Raw genomic sequence first — 21,516 nt, forward strand, 5'->3', positions numbered from 1 at the left:
TCCGGGTAACAGAATACAGGGGGCTGAACTTGAAAGAGGGGAGCTGGACAGTACTAGCTGGGGAGGTAACAATCTCATCACATAAGCTTTTCCTGCAGCTGGTGGCACGCTAGACCAGGTGAACTGAGGAAAGGTCCACAGAGGACCCCTGCCCCAAATGCTGAGACTCTGCACTCATTTTGATCAACTGAGGATAAGAACTGGTCAGTGGCTGTAGTCAGGGTGACACTGGGTGGGGCGACAAAGTAACAGAGGTAAAAGCCACAACTGCAGTTGAAGGTGGTGGTCTCCAAAGACACCAGTGAGAGTTCCTGCATCAGAATTCAGGCCTGAAGCGGTCCACTTGCCCTGCCGCAAGGAGGCACTCTTGAAAACTCAGTCCAAAGGTGTCATCTGGCCACCGATCCAAGCAGGGTTGAATCTGCACAATCTCTAATGAAGGCCTTCCAAACTGGAATGAGACTGGGGCTCCTGGTCCCAGCGACAACCTCAGGCAGGACACGAGGCCAGACACTCATGAAAGAGGAGTAGGGGAGGTGAGGTGAGATTCTGCACAGCCTACAATGAGATGGGCCCTCTCCGCCAGTGCCCAGGCCTCACCGGGCTTGCACTAAGGCAGCACACAGACCCCAGGGCATTCCTGCCTTTCCTTCTTCAGCTCCTTCTCCCAAATCACCAAGCATCCGTGCATCCTTTTAATTCTGCCTCCTTGTTGCTTTTCTTCTCTTTATTTTCCCTCTCACTTTTACCTTGCTTCTTGGAGTAGCCGCTAGTAGGGACTGTCTTTAATAGCCATGGCAAGTCTCAGTGTGACCTTTTTTCCTGCTTTATGAATAGGTGAGTTGGCATCTTGAAAAAATTTTTGTATCTCAGTTCTTCAAAGTTATCTTCCTCATTTCTTGCTTTAGGAGATGTTGAAATTACTTACTTCTGGGTTTGTGGATAGAGTAGCCTGAAGGAATCGAACATGGTAAAGCCAAACAAAAAACTTTGCACACAGGAACACAAGCACTTCTGAAAGCTCTCATGTAAGTGCAAATTAGATGTGGCCTAAGGCTATTTATAAGAATAAATGAGCACATTTATTCTTCTTTATACTTGTTTCTTTGGGATTTTTTTTCTGTGTAACATAGAAAAAATGGCAAATTATCACAATTTTGAACTGATAAATCAAAACAAGTAAACTGAATACAACAGCATAAATAACTTTGCTTTTTAATTTTATTTTTTAATTTTATTATTTTTTTGGCTGCATTGGGTCTTCGTTGCTGCGCATGGGCTCTTCTGTGGTTGCGGTGAGCGGGGGCTACTCTTCATTGCAGTGCAAGGGCTTCTCATTGCAGTGGCTTCTCTTGTTGTGGAGCACGAGCTCTAGGCGCACGGGCTTCAGTAGTTGCGGCACGCGGGCTCAGTAGTTGTGGCTCGCGGGCTCTAGAGCGTAGGCTCAGTAGTTGTGGCACACAGGCTTAGTTGCTCTGCGGCATGGGGGATCTTCCCGGACCAGGGCTCAAACCCGTGTCCCCTGCACTGGCAGGCAGAATCTTAACCACTGTGCCACCAAGGAAGCCACAACAGCATAAATAACTTTTATTCAAGACACATAAAACCCTTTGTATAAAGTTCTTCAAGAGACTTCTTATAGACCGAATTTGAACCATAAGATCTAGCTATGAGAAATTGCCATCAATTTAGTTTTTTGCTTCAAAGCCATTACACTAAGGATTTTTTAAACCACAAGGTGGCGCCTATGTTTAAAGTAAAAGGATTTTCTAAATTACTCATATACCGCATCTTTATAACAGACACTTTGTTTATTTTTAAGAAAACTAATAATTCAAATAATGATAATAAAGTATATGAATTCTACTTTCTAGATGTATTTATCAGTTTGGGAAATGTTCATAAATATTTCTGTTGAAATGCTTGATCTGAGTGACACTGATCAGAATTCAGTAGTTCTCCATAAATCAGGTCCCAATTTATGAACATTAGAAGTTCAAACTTTTTGTCTTTGTATTCAGAAACTCTCATGATGTGGTCCCAACCTAATTTATAAAACTTATTTCCAATTCTGCAACCTTATGTTTCCTTTGCTAAAGCCAGCAGCCCATTGTTCTCCACATATAGGCAATACCTTTTTCTCTACCTTGAATGCCCTTCTCCTAACTTCTTCAATCTCTATATGTCAAAATCCTACCCATTCCTCAAAATTCAACTCTAAGTCCATTTCCTATATAAAGTGTTGCAAGATTTTCTTTCAACCCAATATGCAATTGGGATTAACCTCCTAGGACTCCAAACCACCAGAGATGTCTGATGAACTAAGCCCATGGGCTCTAGGTCACACCACCTGATTTCAAATCCTGGCTCCTATACTAGCTGGCAGAATGATATTGTGAAAACTACTCAATTATCAGTTGAGCAGTTTCCTCAATGATACGATTAAATTATAATATCTATCTCAAAAGATTGTTTTAAGGACTGGGAAAATGCATATGTATTATAACAATTGTGTATGGCTTTGTAAGCAAAATGGCTTAAACAGTTTGGAACTTATTTTTCTCTTGAAACATGAATTAGGTAGCTTGGAGTGCCAACAAACCAGGCTCCTTGCATTTTCTTACTTGGCCAATCTTAGCCTGTAGTTTCATGGTCACAAAAAGGCTGCCACACCTCCAGGTACTGCATCTGCACTCAAAGCAGAAAGAAAAGAGAGGACAAAGAAACAGAAATAGTATACCAGCTGAGTCTGTCATTATTTATTAGAAAACAACAGATTTCATATGAACGCTACCACACAGACTTCCGCTGACATTTCATCTGCCAGGTCTAGGTCATGTGGCTACTCAAAGCGGTAAAAGAACCTGGGAAATTGAGTGTTTAAAGCTAGATGCACACAAGTTAATAGCAAAAAAAAAGAAAAGCTAGATGCACTCTTGTCCCAAATTAAATTGGAGCTCTATATAAAGAAAAAAGAGGAAATGGATTGTGCAGGCAGAGTATACGCCACCATGGCTCTTAGCACAATATATGTTTATATAAATCTGTAATAATAGTATAGTATATACTAGTATATACTAGTATATACTAGTATATTCTTGTGTGGCCTGTGAGCTAAGAATGGTTTAAGATAAAATTTTTACTTGCATTTTTTAAATTTTAGTTTTTCATTAATAAACTTGATCTCTTAGAGCACTCTTAGGTCCACAACAAATTGAGCAGAAGGTATAGCGTCCCACATACCTCCTTCCCCTACACATGCATAACCTCCCCCATTATCAATGTTTCCCTCCAGAGTGGTACATTTGTTACAATCGGTGAACCTACATTAACACATTATTATCACCTGAAGGCCACGTTTTACGTTAGGGTTTAATCCTGGTGTTGGGTTTGGATGAATGTATAACAACATGTACCCACCATTATAGTAGCATACCGAGTATTCTCACTGCCCTAAAAATCCGCTGTGCTCGGCCTATTCATCCCTTCCTCTCCCAAGCCCCTAACAACCACTGATCTTCTTTACTGTCTCCATAGTTTTGCTTTTTCCAAGATGTCATATAGTTGGAATCCCAAAGTACGTATCCTTTTCAGGTTGGCTTCTTTCACTTAGTGATACGCATTTAAGGTTCCTCCATGTCTTTTCATGGCTTGATAGGTCATTTCTTTTTAGTGCTGAATCATATTCCATTGTTTATCACAGTTTATCCATTTGTCTACTTTGTGTGAATGTTAAGTTTTCAACCCCTTTGGGTAAATACCAAGGAGCATGATTGCTAGATTATATGGTAAGAATATGCTCAGTTTTGTAAGCTGTGTCTTTTGTGACTATTTTCTCCCAATCTGTGGCTTGATTCTCATTCTCTTGATATTGACTTTTGCAGAGTAGTTTTTAATATGAATGAAATTCACCTTATCAATTATTGTTTTCATGAGTCATGCCTCTGGTGTTGTAGCTAAAAAGTCATCACCATACCCGAAGTCATCTAAGTGTTCTCATGTTATCTTCTAGAAGCTTTATAGTTTTGCATTTTACATTTAGGTCTGTGATCCCATTTTGAGTTCACTTTTGTTTAGGGTGTAAGGTCTATGTCTAGACTCATTTTTTTTTTTGCATGTGGATGTTCGGCTGTTCCAGCACCATTTGCTGAAAAGACTATTTTTGCTCCATTGCATTGCCTTTGCTCTTTTGTCAAAAATCAGTTGACTATATGTATGTGGGTCTATTTCTGGGCTCTCTATTCTGTTCCATTGATCTATTTGTCTATTCTTTCCAGACAATAACACACTGTCTTGATTACTGTAGCTTTATAGTAACTCTTGAGGTCAGGTAATGTCAGTCCTACAACTTTGTTCTTCTTCAGTACTGTGTTGGCTCTTCTGGGTCCTTTACCTCTCTCCATAGAACTTTCAGGCACAGTTTGTCAATATCCACAAAATAACTTACTTGGATTATGATTAGGATTGCAGTGAATCTACAGATCAAGTAGGGAAGACTGACATATTGATATTAACAGTATTGAGTCTTCCTATCCATAAATGTGGACTATCTTTCCATTTATTTAGTTCTTTGATTTCTTCTATCAGAGTTTTGTAATTTTCCTCATAAAGATCTTGTCCATATTTTGCTAGATTTATTCCTAAGTATTTCATTTTTGGGTGCTAATGTCTAAGAAAGGTTTTAATTTTTTTTAATAGTTGGGAAAAACCCAAACGATGAATAATATACTGTGATATGTAAAAAAAAATATGAAATTCAAATTTCAGTATCCATAATAAAGTTTATTTGAACATAGCCATGCTCATTCATTTACATATTTGTCTCTGGCTGTTTTCATGCTACAATAGCAGAGTTGAGTAGTTGCAACAGAGCTGTATATGGCCTACAAAGCCTAAATTATTTACTATCTGACCCTTCACAGAAAAAGTTTGCTGATCCCTTGTCTGGAGTGTAGACGGGGGCTGGCAGTCAACAGCATAAGATTGTACCATATAACATGGGTCTGGATGACACTATCCAGGAAGCTGGTTAGACTAAACAGGAGGGTCCTGACACCTGAGGAATTCAGAGCCTATGGAGGGAGGAGCAAGCAAAGACATCTGGAAAGGAATGATGGGGAGGGGAGCTGGGGGGCACAGAATAAGAACCCACAGAGTACGGTGTCACAAAAGCCAAGAGAGAAAAGGCTTCGATGGAGAGGCAGGTTGACTGTGTTGAATGCAGCTGAGAAGTCACAAGGATATCATTCAATTGATTTCGCAATATCTGTGCCTGTCAAGGACAGTTTCAGTGGAATGCTGAAGATGGAAGTCTCCAGACTTGATGAGTGGAAAAGTGAGTAAAAATGAGGAAAAGTGAGTAAGTTTATGCAACTCTTTTCATAAGTTCTGCTGTGAAGGAAAGTAGAGGAATAAATGGTAGCTGAAGAATAGAAGAACAAGAAAAGGATTCTGAAAGAACAATAAAGCATGTTTACATACTGGTGGGAATGTTCCAGTGGAGAAGGAGAAACTGATGATAGAAGAGACAGAAATGAAGATTCAGGAGTGATGTCTGAGGGGATAAGAGGGAGAAGGATCCAGAGCTTAAGTGGAGAGAACCTTTGACAAAGCAAGGTTACTTCTTCCAACAAAATAAGTGCACAGAAACATGAAGGTTTGGAGATCCGATGGTGAAAAGATGAAGATCTTCCTGTCTGCATCTATTTTCTCAGTGGAAGGTGAGTCTCCCTTGCGGTATGTGACCAGAGGTAGGGTAATGAGAGGGGAAGGGTTTGAAAAGAGAGGAGAAGAAATGAAAAATTTATCAGGGAGAGGAGGAAAGCAAATTTACTAGGGAAACAAATTAGCACTGCCTGGCTAGGATGCGTATCCATCTGAGATTTGGGAATCATGGATTTGAAGTGATAACAGTAACTTTTCCCAGCAACAACTAGCAGAGTTGATACTTATAGTGGAATTTAGTCAACAGGTCTCCAAAGCTGCCACAGGCTGGAATCAAGCTTGGTTGCCTCTAAGGTCAGTGGCTATACTCTTTGGGCTGTGCCAAACCATTTCTACCCTGACAGATATATGCTAACACAAGGATGCACGGCTATAATCAGTTTTTCAAGAGCTACATCTATTCAATTACCATATATCCCTGCAAAGTAAAATGCAGGTAGTACTCTATGAAGTATTACAGCTCAATTACTCTTTCTTCTATCTGAACTAGTGTACCTTTTGGAGCACTGAACGTCCTCAGATGCTTCACCACGCTCCATACACAAACAATTCAGGCCCCTGGTAATCCATTTCCAATAAATGCAATGGTGTGTTGACCTGGCATTTCCATTCACTCTTCAAGCCACTCTGAGAAAGCATTCACTGCATGATTTCCATCAATGCAGCCCTAACATCTAGTGAGTCCTTAACACATAGTAGGTGCTCATTAACTATTTGATGAATTAATGAATCTCAACTTGAGAACAAACTATAAATGGATGGTTTTTATGAAGTATACAAAGGAGATAAAATATTCACAAATTAACTTAGGACATTCAGTGCCTTTGAATTAGCCCTTCATTTGAATATTAGCATCATTATTCTACTCAAATGTAATATCGACTTGCAGTATAAATCTTCTCAAAAGTTTGGCTAGTTATGTTTTTATCTTGAAATTAACCACAAAGGCCATATATTTTTGCTATCAGGTTGTTTTCGTTTAAAAAAAATCTTACATTTAGAATTGTAAAACTCTCAAATACTACTACTCCACAGAAATACTAAATGTTTCCAGCAGAGGGCTCAAGAATTCTTTTTTAAGGAAGGAAGTTTATAAAGTTCATTGTCCAATAGCAGCTCTTGCAAAACTCCTCCAGAAGGCAATCTCACAAAAAATATGTTCTTCCTCTTGATCAAGTAATTCCAGGTCCATGAATTTATTTAAAATAATCCAAAGTTTTAAAAAACTGTATTATAATAAGGCAGCATTGTTTATATACTATGCATTTATGGATAAATATACTTTTATCTATTTCCAGAAAAGACATTAAAGTAAATTATAATCACAAAAAATCTATATTAAATTACTCGGGAGATGGGCAAAGGCCAGGAAAAAAAAGAAATGTGTAAGTAAGTGAGAATTTGGGTGAATATGGCTTTTCACTTTCATTCTTCTTTATGTTTGTGTAAACATTTGGGTGATCTTTTCATTTTCAAAAGATGAAAAATAGTAATTTATCTTTATAAAATTTGCATGCTTCTTAATTTTAGTTCTGAAAGTAAGGGGGGAAAAACTTTAGGAAGCAAGTAGAATGGCTTATTTATGGAACAATTTGGGATTCTGCAGACACTCATTTTTGCAGGCAGAACTAATGGGGTGTAGCACCACTTTTTTCATGCCTACAAATAACATTAATGTACCAAAACTTTCAGATAGAGCTCCCAAATATTTTTATTCACTTTATTTATTTACATATACTCATTTTCAGAAGGCTCTGAGGCATCAATACGAGCATTTAAAAATTAGGAACATAACTCAAGCAAGGAGAAAACAGGAAACAAAAAGTGATATGAGGTCAGGAGAGGAGATATATTATGTATATATATCATCATAACTATTAAAAGTGGGCTGCAAATATGGCTCTAAGCTTCCTAGCATGGAAACTAAAAAGGAAATGCAGCCTAACAAAAGATGAAAATACTAAAATGAACTCTAGCTTCTCTAGGCCCTGAGATCTAATGGAAATTTTCCTGCAGAAATTAAGACTAACACTGAATGACTTACCTGGTGATACTTTTAATACCATCGTACGTGTATTTTATAAACTTTGCATAAAAAGTAAAAGTTAACAAAGAGATTCTTCAAAATTCAGACATTCACTTTTCTGATTTTCTCCCTTGATACCTTGATCCAGGTATAAGACTTAGAGTAGATGAGCAGTGGCTTTTAATGGAGACAGGACAACCTTCCAGGGAGCAATTTGGAAACGCATGCAGGTATTTTTGGTTGCCCCCAGACAGGGCGACACTACTGGCCTTTGCTGGGCAGTGGTCAGGCAATGTACAGGACAGCCACCAACTGCAAAGAACTGCCCTAAATCCTGCATATATGAGTGCCCTGCTGGACATGTACGTAAGTGAAAAACTTGTTTATAAAACTCTAAGCCTAGAATCTAACTGTTTTACATATAAACACAAGTTTTTGTTTGTTTTGTGTCAAGATACACTGAATTTTCCAAGAATGCTACCACAATAGAAACCAAAAGAAGACAACTGTTTTGTTTTGTATGGAATTTTACTAAGAGTTGTTCACTATTTTAGAAAATCATGTCGCCTAGGGCATACCCTTGTGATATCTCAGTTGTCAGCAAAACATCCATGTGTCATTCTGCATCTGTATGCAGCTGTCCCAGCATGATGATTCTACCTATAGCTGTAGACAGGCAACTATTTCATTCTGTCTTCTGAAAAGTTCTGCTCCAGCATGTACATACTGAAATACGTATGATTTTCATTATACTCTCTTTCCTTCTGTGTGTTCTTTATATACGGTTAAGACATTCTTATTAATGTTTAGAGTAATTTGTGTGGGTAAGTTACATTATTAGGAATTTCATTTCAGGATAGTAAAGGTGGCCTTTTTATATTAAGGCCTGATAGATGAGGTTGAGAACCACCAAGCCAGATGGACAGACTGCCTATCTTCTGGGAACCCATTATGTGTATAATTTCTCCCAATGAACTTCTAATGAGAGCTTTCTAGCAAACAGGCTGAGGCTGGCGTGTAATCATTCTCTTTTGCTAAATAAGGGGAAAAGTTCATGTCCTTTAAAAAGCCATCAATAGGCTGACATCCTCTTATGAAAACTAAGGAGCTAATCAAGATTCTCTACTAAATAAACTGTTAACCTCCCTCCACCCAGAGATGATTTGATGGAACACTTAAAGGAAGGGTCAGAATTTCCTTAGGGAATGATTCTGAGTACAGCCAACCCTTAGAAATTCCAATGATCAAGAAAGAACACAATTGTAATGATGTCTGCTTAGAAATATTCCAAACAGGAGTTGCTGCTCATCCACCACAGCAAAGGAAAAACTCAGATGGACAGGATAAAATAAAAAATGTCTAGCAATGGAACTTTCTGCCAAAACAAAGAGAAACAAATGCACAGAAGTGCAAAATACACCCTGAGTTAGCTTAGTGGGGTGGACCTACTATTTTGAGTTGCTGTATATTATCTGTTTCTACTTTGGAGGACATCAACTAGAAAAGAACTGATTGTTTCTTGCCCCACTTATGACAATAAAACCATTATCAAGAGCATACAGGGAATACTCCTCTTTCAATTCCCTGTCCTGGCAGTAGGATGGAGGTGGGAGATAGAAAGTGTGGGAAGGAGAGAGGAGGACCCAAGGGCAACAAATCCAGATCATTTAAATGGAGTTTTATAGAACGAAGACAAGGTTAAAACAGAGAGGGGCCACACTCATCCTTGTCATCTAATATTACCTCAGTGTTCTGTACGCATGAGCTCAAGCACCTTGGCCCACAGTGGGTTCCTCAGCACAGATCTGATGCCAAGAAAGATTATAAATGCTGTAAGCATATTGTTCAAACACATTTTGTTTTCAATAAATGACTGAGTTTCACAGTGTGCCAAAGGAAAATGTCTATGCCTGAAATGTGATTATGACTCAAGCAAAATGCTAGACTAACGCACTGGAGTCTGACTCCATTTTTGATGTGTGACTGCTGACAGCTCTCAAGCCCCACCACTCCCTCTTCCCTGCTTGCCCCACACCTGGAAGAAAATACAAGAAAGTCTGAGCCCTCTCTCCCTTGATGCTGGTGGAAGCTCAAACCACACAAGCCCCTGCCCGCGTGGACAACCCTCCAGCCCCACCCCCTAACCACAATAAACACCAAAGCCGATCAATTGCCCCTAACTGCTCTCTGAAGTCATTTTTGGACCTATTGGGGTCCACCCTCTTATCCCCAGAAAACCCCACTATGTGAGTACTAAACCCTTTCCTATCTTCTTGGTGCACGTGTGGTGGTATCAGTCTCAATATCTGAGTCAAATGTTGGGTGGGTAAGAGGGCCATTCTGTTTCTGCAGAGTGACTATCAGACAACTAAGAAACCCCAAACTTGCAAATTATTAAGGAAAAGCCAGGAAACACTTTTTTAAAAAAAATCAAAATATCAGTTTTATTACCAAATGGGAAAGCTGACCGCAGAAGTGTGGCCACAGTTATACTTCCTCACAAAGAGACATTTTAGAGATTGTTATGCTGAGCAGATAGCTTTGTAATGCCTGCAGTCCAAACTATACCCTGAGTCCTTTCTGAGCAGACAGCACACACGGATTTCATGAGGGAGAACTGGCTAGCACGAGGTACAGATTGTCAGAACTGACCCTGCTTTACAGGTAGGGGGCCTCCCATATGACTTCACTTTGCCTGAATCTCTGTTCTCCATGAGGAACAGACAGGCTTCGGGTCCAGTGACGTTGTTCTTGGGTCCTCAGCTGAGAAAAGTAAGCTTCTAGGGATCAGTCAGGATCTGGACTTTTAAAATCTCACTTCTCAGTTTTTCACAATAAACGTTTAGGTCTCCAACCTGTCCTTACCAGTTTTGACCACCAAACCATGTCAAGGATTTATCATTTTACTTGACATCTTGAGATGCTATAAAAATTTCATTTGGCAAATGGTTCTTATCTGTCAAGTATGACACTTTCCAGGAAACGATGCATGGGAACCTGTAACATCTTCACCCCATAACAATAAACAGACACATCTGCTTGCTTGTTTGTTTCAATAATCCACTGATAAAAGAGAAACTCCCTCCAAAGGCAATAATATAGAGTTTCAAAAGATTCAAGAAAGTGAAAACTCACTGATGGAATTCAAACTTTTTCCCTTCATTTCACTCTTCTCACACTTTCTATGTCAACAGTCCAGTTACAGACTCTGGCACAGCTCTGACAAGAATTAACGTAAGAAGAAAATAATCATTTTCTGCACAATTCAAAATATCCTTCCTTGGAATGTGGATTTTAGACTGTGTGCTCTGGAGCCTGGGGCACAGTGCGGGTGCCTCAGGGGCCTTTTACTTGCCAGGCTTCTGTAGGTACTGCCAGGTGAAGAAAGGATTCTGCAGCTGAAATATTTAAACCACTGAATGGTCTTAATGCTGCTCCCAAGAGAAGCATTTAAGAAAAATATCTCCCAGGTTTCTTCCATGTGCTACCATTTAGTTCAACCAGGTTATGTTTATAAGTAAATCTGATGGGGACATTTTCTCATGTAAAGTGAGTGACACATCTATCCCTGAAGGGATGGATTTATGAGAAGGCAGTTTCAAGTAAGACTCCTGTGACTCTGCTGCCAGGCCTGATGTTGGTCTCTGGAGAAAAGTATTCTAGTTGTAGAGAATAAATACAGTTTCAGTGATCATCAAAATCTAATGCTACAGTGTCTGCCTTACTAGGGCCATAAAAAAAGTCACGTGAACACATTAGGGAATCAAATGAGAATCAGGAAGAAAACCTTTACTATACAAGAGCATGAAAATTAAGGGGCAATTTCTTTTATTTATTTTTTTAATTTTAATTTAATTTTAATTTTTTATACAGCAGGTTCTTATTAGTTATCTATTTTATACATATTAGTGTATATATGTCAATCCCAATCTCCCAAATCATCCCACCCCTCCTTACTCCCCTTGGTGTCCATACGTTTGTTCTCTACATCTGTGTCGCTATTTCTGCATTGCAAACAGGTTCATCTGTACCATTTTTCTAAATTCCACATACATGCATTAATATACAATATCTGTTTTTCTCTTTCTGACTTACTGCACTCTGTATGACAGTCTCTAGGTCCATCCACGTCTCTACAAATGACCCAGTTTCGTTCCTTTTTACAGCTGAGTAATATTCCATTGTATATATGTACCACATCTTCTTTATCCATTCATCTGTCGATGGGCATTTAGGTTGCTTCCATGACCTGGCTATTGTAAATAGTGCTGCAAGGAACACTGGGGTGCACGTGTCTTTTTGGATTATGGTTTTCGCTCGGTATATGCTCAGTAGTGGGATTGCTGGGTCATATGGTAATTCTATTTTTAGTTTTTTAAGGAACCTCCATACTGTTCTCCATAGTGGCTGTATCAATTTACATTCCCACCAACAGTGCAAGAGGGTTCCCTTTTCTCCACACCTTCTCCACCATTTGTTGTTTGTAGATTTTCTGATGATGCCCATTCTAACTGGTGTGAGGTGATACCTCATTGTGGTTTTGATCTGCATTTCCCTAATAATTAGTGATGTTGAGCAGCTTTTCATGTGCCTCTTGGCCGTCTGTATGTCTTCTTTGGAGAAATGTCTATTTAGGTCTTCTGCCCATTTTTGGATTGGGTTGTTTGTATTTTTAATATTGCGCTGCATGAGCTATTTATATATTTTGGAGATTAATCCTTTGTCCATTGATTCGTTTGCAAATATTTTCTCCCATTCTGAGGGCTGTCTTTTCATCTTGTTTCTGGTTTCCTATGCTGTGCAAAAGCTTTTAAGTTTCATTAGGCCCCATTTGTTTATTTCTGTTTTTATTTCCATTACTCTAGGAGGTGGGTCAAAAAAGATCTTGCTGTGATTTATGTCAAAGAGTGTTCTTCCTATGTTTTCCTCTAAGAGTTTTATAGTGTCTATCTGGCCTTACATTTAGGTCTTTAATCCATTTTGAGTTTATTTTTGTGTATGGTGTTAGGGAGTGTTCTAATTTCATTCTTTTACATGTAGCTGTCCAGTTTTCCCAGCACCACTTATTGAAGAGACAGTCTTTTCTCCGTTGTATATCCTTGCCTCCTTTGTCATAGATTAGTTGACCATAGGTGCGTGGGTTTATCTCTGGGCTTTCTATCCTGTTCCAGTGATCTATATTTCTGTTTTTGTGCCAGTACTATATTGTCTTGATTACTGTAGTATAGTCTTAAGTCAGGGAGTCTGATTCCTCCAGCTCCATTTTTTTCCCTCAAGATTGCTTTGGCTATTCGGGGTCTTTTGTGTCTCCATACAAATTTTAAGATTGTTTGTTCTAGTTCTGTAAAAAATGCCATTGGTAGTTTGATAGGGATTGGACTGACTCTGTAGAGTGCTTTGGGTGGTATAGTCATTTTCACAATATTGATTCTTCCAATCCAAGAACATGGTATATCTCTCCATCTGTTTGTGTCATTTTTGATTTCTTTCATCAGTGTCTTATAGTTTTCTGAGTAGAGGTGTTTTATCTCCTTAGGAGGGTTTATTCCTAGGTATTTTATTCTTTTTGTTGCAATGGTGAATGGGATTGTTTCCTTAATTTCTCTTTCTGATCTTTCGGCGTTAGTGTATAGGATGAAAGAGATTTCTGTGCATTAATTTTGTATCCTGCAATTTTACCAAATTCACTGATTAGCTCTAGTAGTTTTCTGGTGGCATCTTTAGGATTATCTATGTATAGTATCATGTCATCTGCAAACAATGACAGTTTTACTTCTTTTTTTCCAATTTGTATTCCTTTTATTTCTTTTTCTTCTCTGATTGCCGTGGCTAGGACTTCCAAAACTATGTTGAATAATAGTGGTGAGAGTGGACATCCTTGTCTTGTTCCTGATCTTAGGGGAAATGCTTTCAGTTTTTCACCATTGAGAATGATTTCACCATTTGCTCTGGGTTTGTCATATATGGCCTTTATTGTGTTGAGGTAGGTTCCCTCTATGCCCACTTTCTGGAGAGTTTTTATCATAAATCAGTGTTGAATTCTGCCAAAGCCTTTTCTGCATCTATTGAGATGATCATATGGTTTTTCTCCTTCAATTTGTTAATATGGTATATCACATTGATTGATTTGCATACATTGAAGAATCCTTGCATCCCTGAGATAAATCCCACTTGATCATGGTGTATGATAAGAGGCAATTTCTTTTACTTTTCAATTCCCAATTGCATGAGCAGAGTTATACCTAAAAAAAAAAAGTATTTTTCACTTCACAGAGTATCATACTTTTCCAGATTTCCAAAGACTTCAAAATATTAATATTAATAGTTACACAAAATATCCTTGTGAAGACTGTACTAAAGCATTCTCTGCATCAGAGGAAGGTAATTAGGATGTGTGTCCCCACAGAGATGGGTTCTTCCATGATGTTAAGGAACCAAGGGCTGGAGTTATTGGATATGAAGAGAAAAGCAGGGGAACAACAGATACCAAAGAATCTTTTTGATCTGCCCAGATATGATGTAGCTGGTTCATGGCTGACAAGATTTACACTACCTGGAGGGGTACTGCTGGGAAATTTCAAAGGAGACTACAAATCTCACTATCGTTTAGTGCATAGTTTCTCTCTTTACTGGCTTTCTGGAATCTCTCCATCAGACTGCAAGGGACAAAACAGGTGGAGAGTTCTCAGGAAAGTAAGAGGAAGCTAACTGGTTTGAACCCCTTGCTCTACTATATGAAGGCATATAGCACAGTACTTGGCATACAGCCTATCTTCCTTGACATCATGGCAACCAGAGCGCTAAAACAGTGAACTTCATTGTGGTTCTCAGTCCTATTTGCTTTCATTTTGGGTCCTTAGCTACTCAAATTCCTAGAGGCATATCCAAGACCTTTGGGACTGCATGTGTCCTTCCACCTTTTGAGAAGGGCTCTTCTCTCTATGAAAGGGTCTTGGTGTTAAGTGCTCCTCACTCTGGCTGGTTTTCTCAGCAACCCTTGTTGCTCCTGGGTGGCCGACCTCTTGTCCGGTTTGGACAGGGATTCCTCCCCTCAGGCAACATCTCCATTAGAATCCTTTTGCCCCCTTCTTTTTCATGTCTCTTCTACTCAGGACTGGTCTGAAACACGAATGAATTCCTGACCAGAGTTGGAAAGCAAGGAGATTGGGGAGGCCATGGTAACAGGGTCCTCTTGCTCACCAGAGTAAGTGAGAGTTGGTTTTCTTAGGTTCACTTTGTCCTTTTCTCCCTAAGGCAGATCTGCCCAGTGAGTTTACATCATACCCTCTGCTTTGCATCCAGCTCCCAGAGCCAGCCCAGAACAGGGCCTGCAGAGAAGCCTGGCTCCTGTGCCCTCCATGGCCAGTTCCGCTGTGCATGGCTGTGCAAGGTCGCCCACGAGGGCTGTGATGCCTGCGGGGCTCTGCTCAGGCTGTACCCCAAGCAGTGTGTGCCCACAGGAAGTGCACACCTCTAATTAGTGCAAAGGCAGAATGTGTGTGTTCCTTGATAAGAAAAGTGCATGTATATTCAGAGGATGTATTAGCATTAGGAGGAAAATTTGATTTTTCTTTAAAATTTCCTGGATGGAATCTGTGACCAATTTTAAGAAGGCTATGCTTTAGAACAGTGTGTAGGAGGAACACACACACACCTTGTTACACAGTGGCACTCATTCATCACGCCTACTCTATACTTCCAATTTCTTTCCCAAGGCAGCAATCATTTTCAGACACTGAAAATACTTAACATTTTATACTATGCTTACTACAACAGACTAAAGGTATAATCAACTGTCAGTAGAAATATCTATAGGTAGATAAATACAATGTTAACTCTGATTTTTACAAATCTACATACATATCGAGGCTAAACACCATATAACAGCGAATGTCTGCAATAGTAAATAACAATTAAGAAATTGAAGAAGTACACTTTTATTCATGTTTCCATATTCTAAACTCTTTGCTTAGTGTTAATTTCATTTCCAGAGTAAGAGAAAGCTTTTTTGCATTTCCCAAGTATACCACAATTCCACTTTTTGCCATCATCTATGTTCACGTCTCAAAGGGAAAACAGATTTATTATAGTCATTTTGGTGTTTAAGAAACCAAACTGCCATGGATGTTGTCCAAGAAAGACTGTATCAACTTCCACTCTGCAGCAAAGAATAATCACATACAGAGTACAAGTGCAGCAATTTGGAGCCTTCGTGAACTGATTGTTGGAAGAGCACCCAGGTTGAGAGAACCATCAAAAAGAGTTCACTCTCTAAAATGTCCAAACACTTCCCTGCCTCCTTCAATAAAGTATAACAAATATGACTTAACCCTTTCTTAATGACATAGAACATTAAGAAGGGGTTAAGAATAAACAATGGATTTGAAATTAAGAGGACTGGGTTTGACTCACTGGGTCGACATGCCCTGGGAGACTGAGCTTGGTCATTCACTGCACCTTCCAGGGCTCGTCATCTTTAAGAGAGGATCACCGAATTCCTCGGAGCTGTCTAGAAGACTAGGCTACATAGCACACGTGAAGTGCCTAGGGCAGTGCCCCGGCTCTTGCAGAGGGTGCTCCATGAAATGCCAGTCCACTTCTTGACCCCTCTGTGCACAATCTGAACCGATGAGTTGCTGCCGTATATGCTGCAGGGCTGTCACCCCTGTGTGGAGGCACACGTCAAGAGTGGGTCACTGGGCAGAATAAATGCAACTCTACGTCTTGCCCTAGAGCTTTTTTTTAAGCACTTACATTGGATATATGTGTGTGAGTGTGGTTGTGTGTGTGTGTGTGTATAAAAATATATTCTTATTTGGTTTCCTTTTTCTCATAAAAGTGAAATATGAGCATATGACTCCAAGACAATAGGATATGGCTGTCTTTCTGCAAACTTCTTCCCTCTTCCCAAGCAGTCTCCTTACCCTTCAGAAAGGCAGCTCCCCTAATGCCGTTATGCTATCTTCAGCTCATGTTTCATAGATCCTTTGTGCCACAGGCACTTCATATACATATACATATATATGTGTGTGTGTGTGTGTGTGTGTGTATATATCTCATTAAGAGCAGCTTTATTCATAATCACCAAAAACTGGAAGCAACCAAGATGCCCTTCATATATCCACACAATAGAATGGTACTCAGCAATAAAAGTGATCTATCAAGTCACAAAAGACATGGAGGAACCTTAAATGCATATTGCTAAGTAAAAGAAGCCAGAAAAAGTCTACATACTATATGATTCCAAGTATATGACATTTTGAAAAAGGCAAAACTATAGAGACAGTAAAAAGATCAGTTAGCAGTTGTCAAGGGGAGAGGGGGAGAGATGAACAGGTGAGGCAAAGGGGACTTTCAGGGTAAGAAAACATATATATAAATTTATATATATATATATGTTTACATATACAGACGTTTACACATATATTTAAGTTTACATGTACATACATATATACATGTAAACTTAGCCATTGTGAAAGACACCACAAAACAATCAAGGCCAACAATAAGGCAGCTACTTATATTTGAGTATGTGTTTTACCTCAGCGTTCACAGCAATTTTTGTGCTCTTTTGTTTACCAGTGATTTAAACACGCTTTGCAGTCTATAGCCTCTAAGCTTAAACCATTTCGTTGTTAATGCATCTAAGTATAGAAACTACTTATTTGGGTAGCTTTATCAAAAAACAGTATTTACTATTGCATCTCCATTGCACACCAGTGAAGTATGAGCTATGGGTTATCAATTGTACTTTAGAGATGGGCAAATGCAAGTATAGCTGTAATTCAGGTGTGAAGAAAGAAATATACACAAGACACAATTTAGAGCTGATGTCTTTCTTTACATCTGTAAACCAAAAAGCACACAACACATTATTCACTCACCTCACTAGGAATATGTTTTGGCAACTCTGTGAAATATAACTGTCTGCCTTAATTTCCTAAGGCATGATACTTGGTTGGGCTGACCCTGAATTTGTGATCCCTCTCCTTTCTATTTTCCTTTGTACCTGCTACTTGATGGATGACTTTTTCCTTTCTATCACTATTTTCATTTCAGCTGCCAGCATTGCCTCAGTTATTCTATGAAACATATCTCAAACTCTACCAGCTATAGAAAAGAGAATGGATAATATCATACACCTTAATAAGCCTCTAAAGAAAAAAATTTAGTAAAAACGTGAACTCCCAACATTCTTCAAGACCCAAATACCACGTTCTCTGTGAAGATTTGCACTGATGGCCCCAGTTAACCACACCCTCCTTTTTGTTCCCACTATGTCTTGTATTCTGCTTCTATTATACCTCCCATCACAGTGAGGACACGGAACTACGTATATAACTCTCTCTCCCACCAGGATATAAGCCTGCCAAGAGAAGAAACCCTTATTTTAGCCCAGCAGACACTGAACATAAGTTGGATGAAATGGAATTAAAGAACAAAACTCTATAAAAGAAGATAAACCTCTAGTCGGTATCTGGTTTGATGTAGTGGAGTAGTTCTCAAATGAAAACAGCGGGTGAGGAGGGTGGGCAAAATGGGTGAAGGGTGAAGTTATTTATATTATAACTGAAAGGTACAAACTTTCGGTTATAAGATAAATAAGCCCTGGGGATGTAATGTATAGCGTGGCAACTATAGTTAGCAATACTGTATTGTATTTTGAAAGGCTAAGACAGTAGATTTTAAAAGTCCTCAGGACACAGAAAATTTGTAACTATATGTGGTGATGGATGTTAACTTATTATAGTAATCATTTTGCAATGTATACATATTTCAAATCACTGTTGTACACCTAAAACTAATACGTTACATGTCAATTATATTTCAGTTAAAAATAATTCTAAAAGGAAGGGTTTTGTGTATTCTAATAATTGTTGCACTAACATGAAACTAGATAAGAACTGTGAAGCTTCAGATTTGGATTTATATTGTCTTTATGAAGTTTTGTTTTGATTTGCTATGATAGTCATATATAATAGTTGTCACTATTATTCTTTCATTTAAAAAAAGAAAGAAAACGAATGTTCTCTGAAGATTCCTGTAAATCCTGTAACAATTTTAATGATGAGCAACTTTGGCTTTTAAACCATCACATTCTAATCTATTACTTGAGGTCCTGATCCTGAAATGTATGTAGAGCACAGGGTGTCAAGATGCTAGACAGAGCTCTTTATGGCTTTAGATTGTTTTTTGGGGGGGGGGGGGGAAGTGTTCTTGTTTCTAAGCCAGTAAAGCCATGATTGAGTCACTGAGCTTCAGCGATGACAATGAGAATTCAAGTTATCTTCCAAACTCTTTCCCATATAATAATTCTTCAGGATATTTTAAAATTACACCAGCAAGCAACTGAGCTAAGATTAAAATATTTAAGATCAAATTATTTTACTTACCTTTCCATTATTTTAGTTGTAACCTTAAGTAGATGTAAAACTTTTTTTAACCTCAAAGTAAATAACAAGAAAAATACCTAAATCTCATGGATAATCTCCTCTGTTTAGGTGCAGTTAAAAATGTTAAGCCTCTCAGATGACGTTTGGTACCATACCTGTCCTGTGTATGCAAATTCCAGAGCTTGCTTTAAGCCGAGGCTGGTCACACCGTGTAAATTCACCTCATCAGCACCACTTTCCACCATACAAAGACTGAACATGGCCTGAGGTGGGAGAGAAAGGAAGACAGTTATGGGACTTAAAAAGCAAGAGGACAAGACAAAGCCCTAGAGAAACTAGGAAAGAAAAAAGTTTTACAAGTTAAAGACTGATTTTGGTTTTTGAAATGCTTCTGCAAAACTTCCTTCACACAAGCCACTGCAAATCACTTTGCTGTCCAAATAGTTACAGTAACACACAGATGGCTCTGCACACCCCACACACAGAGTGGCGCTGAATCCCACAGCTGTTCTCTGGGGTGACTTGTGTTTAGGCTCTCTCCCTGAACTCATTCTCTCGATCCTGGCGTCGCACAGCTAACCTGATATGGGTAGCAGTCCCAAACATTCTTGCCATAAGACATGGAAAGTAGTGCCTTGTCTCCTGACTTCTCTGCCCTTTTCTCTGCCTCACCTCAATGACGCATCTCATTCCTCTCATCTGCCATAGATCACACCCTCTCTTCCAGTGGTTCTCAAAGTGTGGCCCCTGGGTCAGCAACATTAGCATCTCCTGGGAACTCCTTAGAGTACAGATTTATGGAGCTCCAACCCAGACCTACAGAATCAGAAATTCACAGTGGGACCCAGCAATCTGGGTTGTAATGGGCCATCCGAGAGACTGTGATGCTTACCTGAATTTGAGAACCACTGTCTAAGTTATTCAGTGAAAATCAATTTGCCTCCAAACCAATTCTCCAAATGGCCAACTTATTGAAAATCAGTTTGTCAAATGAAAACTTTGAAATTTAAAAAATGCAAGAATTCTCTGGTGGTCCAGTGGTTAGGACTCCACGCTTTCACTGCCAAGGGTGCGGGTTCAATTCCTGGTCAGGGAACTAAGATCCTGCAAGCCATGCAGTGTGGCCAAAAATAAATAAATAAAATACAATGAAATAAAATTTTAAAAATGAAAACTTACCAAGTTAAACAAATGCATGGGCTCCTCCCCCCCACAAAAAAAAAGAAACCACACTAACTGGTACACCTTTAACAAGTTTGACTTAACAGGTAATAGAGAGAATATTCAATTTTGGGTCACTGATTATGAAACACACTATTTAGAAAAGTGTACTTCTATGTAGTGAAGAATTAACCTTCCCCAAAGGGAGGTCTGGCCTTTGCCTTTGGTTTCTGGAAGGTAATCTAGGTCTTTGGAATATCCTGCCTGATAGAGCATCCCTGTTTCCTGGGGCTTTGGCCACTGACAGTCTAATGACATGATTTATGACAGGAGCTTTGGTCCACACTGTATCAGCTGTGACCTAGTGGGAAGCAGCCGCATAGCACAGGGAGATCAGCTCGGTGTTTTGTGACCACCTAGAGGGGTGGGATAGGGAGGGTGGGAGGGAGGGAGAAGCAAGAGGGAAGAGATATGGGGATATATGTATATGTACAACTGATTCACTTTGTTATAAAGCAGAAACTAACACACCATTGTAAAGCAATTATACTCCAATAAAGATGTTAAAAAAAAAAAAAATAGAGGGACAAGAGACTAAAGGTATTAGTCTGACCTCCAAGAGAGGCTGGAGATGAAAGGTCAGCCACATAGGCAGTCTGTGACTGAGCACCAATAAAAACTCTGGACACTAAAAACTTGAGTGAGCTTCCCTGCTTGGCAGTCCTCTGTGCTTACTGTCACAGAGCGTGGTCAGGGGCGGGTAACGCAATGACTCCACAGGTGGAAGAGGGCCAGAAGCTCCATATTTGGTCCCCTTCTGGACTCTGCCCTCCGTGTCTCTTCCTTGGCTGATTCTGATCTGTATACTTTCCCTGTAATAAGCCATATCTGTGAGTACACAAGCTTTCAGTGAGTAATGTGAGCCTTTCTAGCGAATTACCGAACATGAGAGTAGTTTTAGGAATCTCAAACTTGCAACTGGTGTCAGGAATAAGAGAAGTCTTGAAGGGATTGTCTCTTCCGATTTTGCAGTTTGGCTAACTTCTTAGAAGTAAAACAAAAATCAAAACGAACAAACAAACAAACCTTCACTGTTCTATGTGATAGTATTTAAGTTCATACCAAATCTTTTTAATTTTAAAAAGTCATTTTTTGGTTTTGCCAATGGAAAACTTCTAGCAATTTTTTATTCTGATAAATTCATTTTTGATT

General features: G+C 39.2%; 1 protein-coding gene across 1 annotated transcript in view; it reads right to left on the reverse strand.

Moving 5' to 3' along the window:
• Positions 1-21,516, reverse strand: part of KLHL32 (kelch like family member 32) — a 237,904-nt gene that overhangs the window by 114,655 nt on the left and 101,733 nt on the right. The window contains exon 4 of the mRNA XM_061207178.1: positions 19,299-19,406. Within this exon, the coding sequence (XP_061063161.1) occupies positions 19,299-19,406 (108 nt within the window). The remainder of the gene's footprint in view (positions 1-19,298; positions 19,407-21,516) is intronic.

The sequence above is a fragment of the Eubalaena glacialis genome, chromosome 12, assembly GCF_028564815.1.
Source record: "Eubalaena glacialis isolate mEubGla1 chromosome 12, mEubGla1.1.hap2.+ XY, whole genome shotgun sequence".
NCBI classification, from domain to species: domain Eukaryota; kingdom Metazoa; phylum Chordata; class Mammalia; order Artiodactyla; family Balaenidae; genus Eubalaena; species Eubalaena glacialis.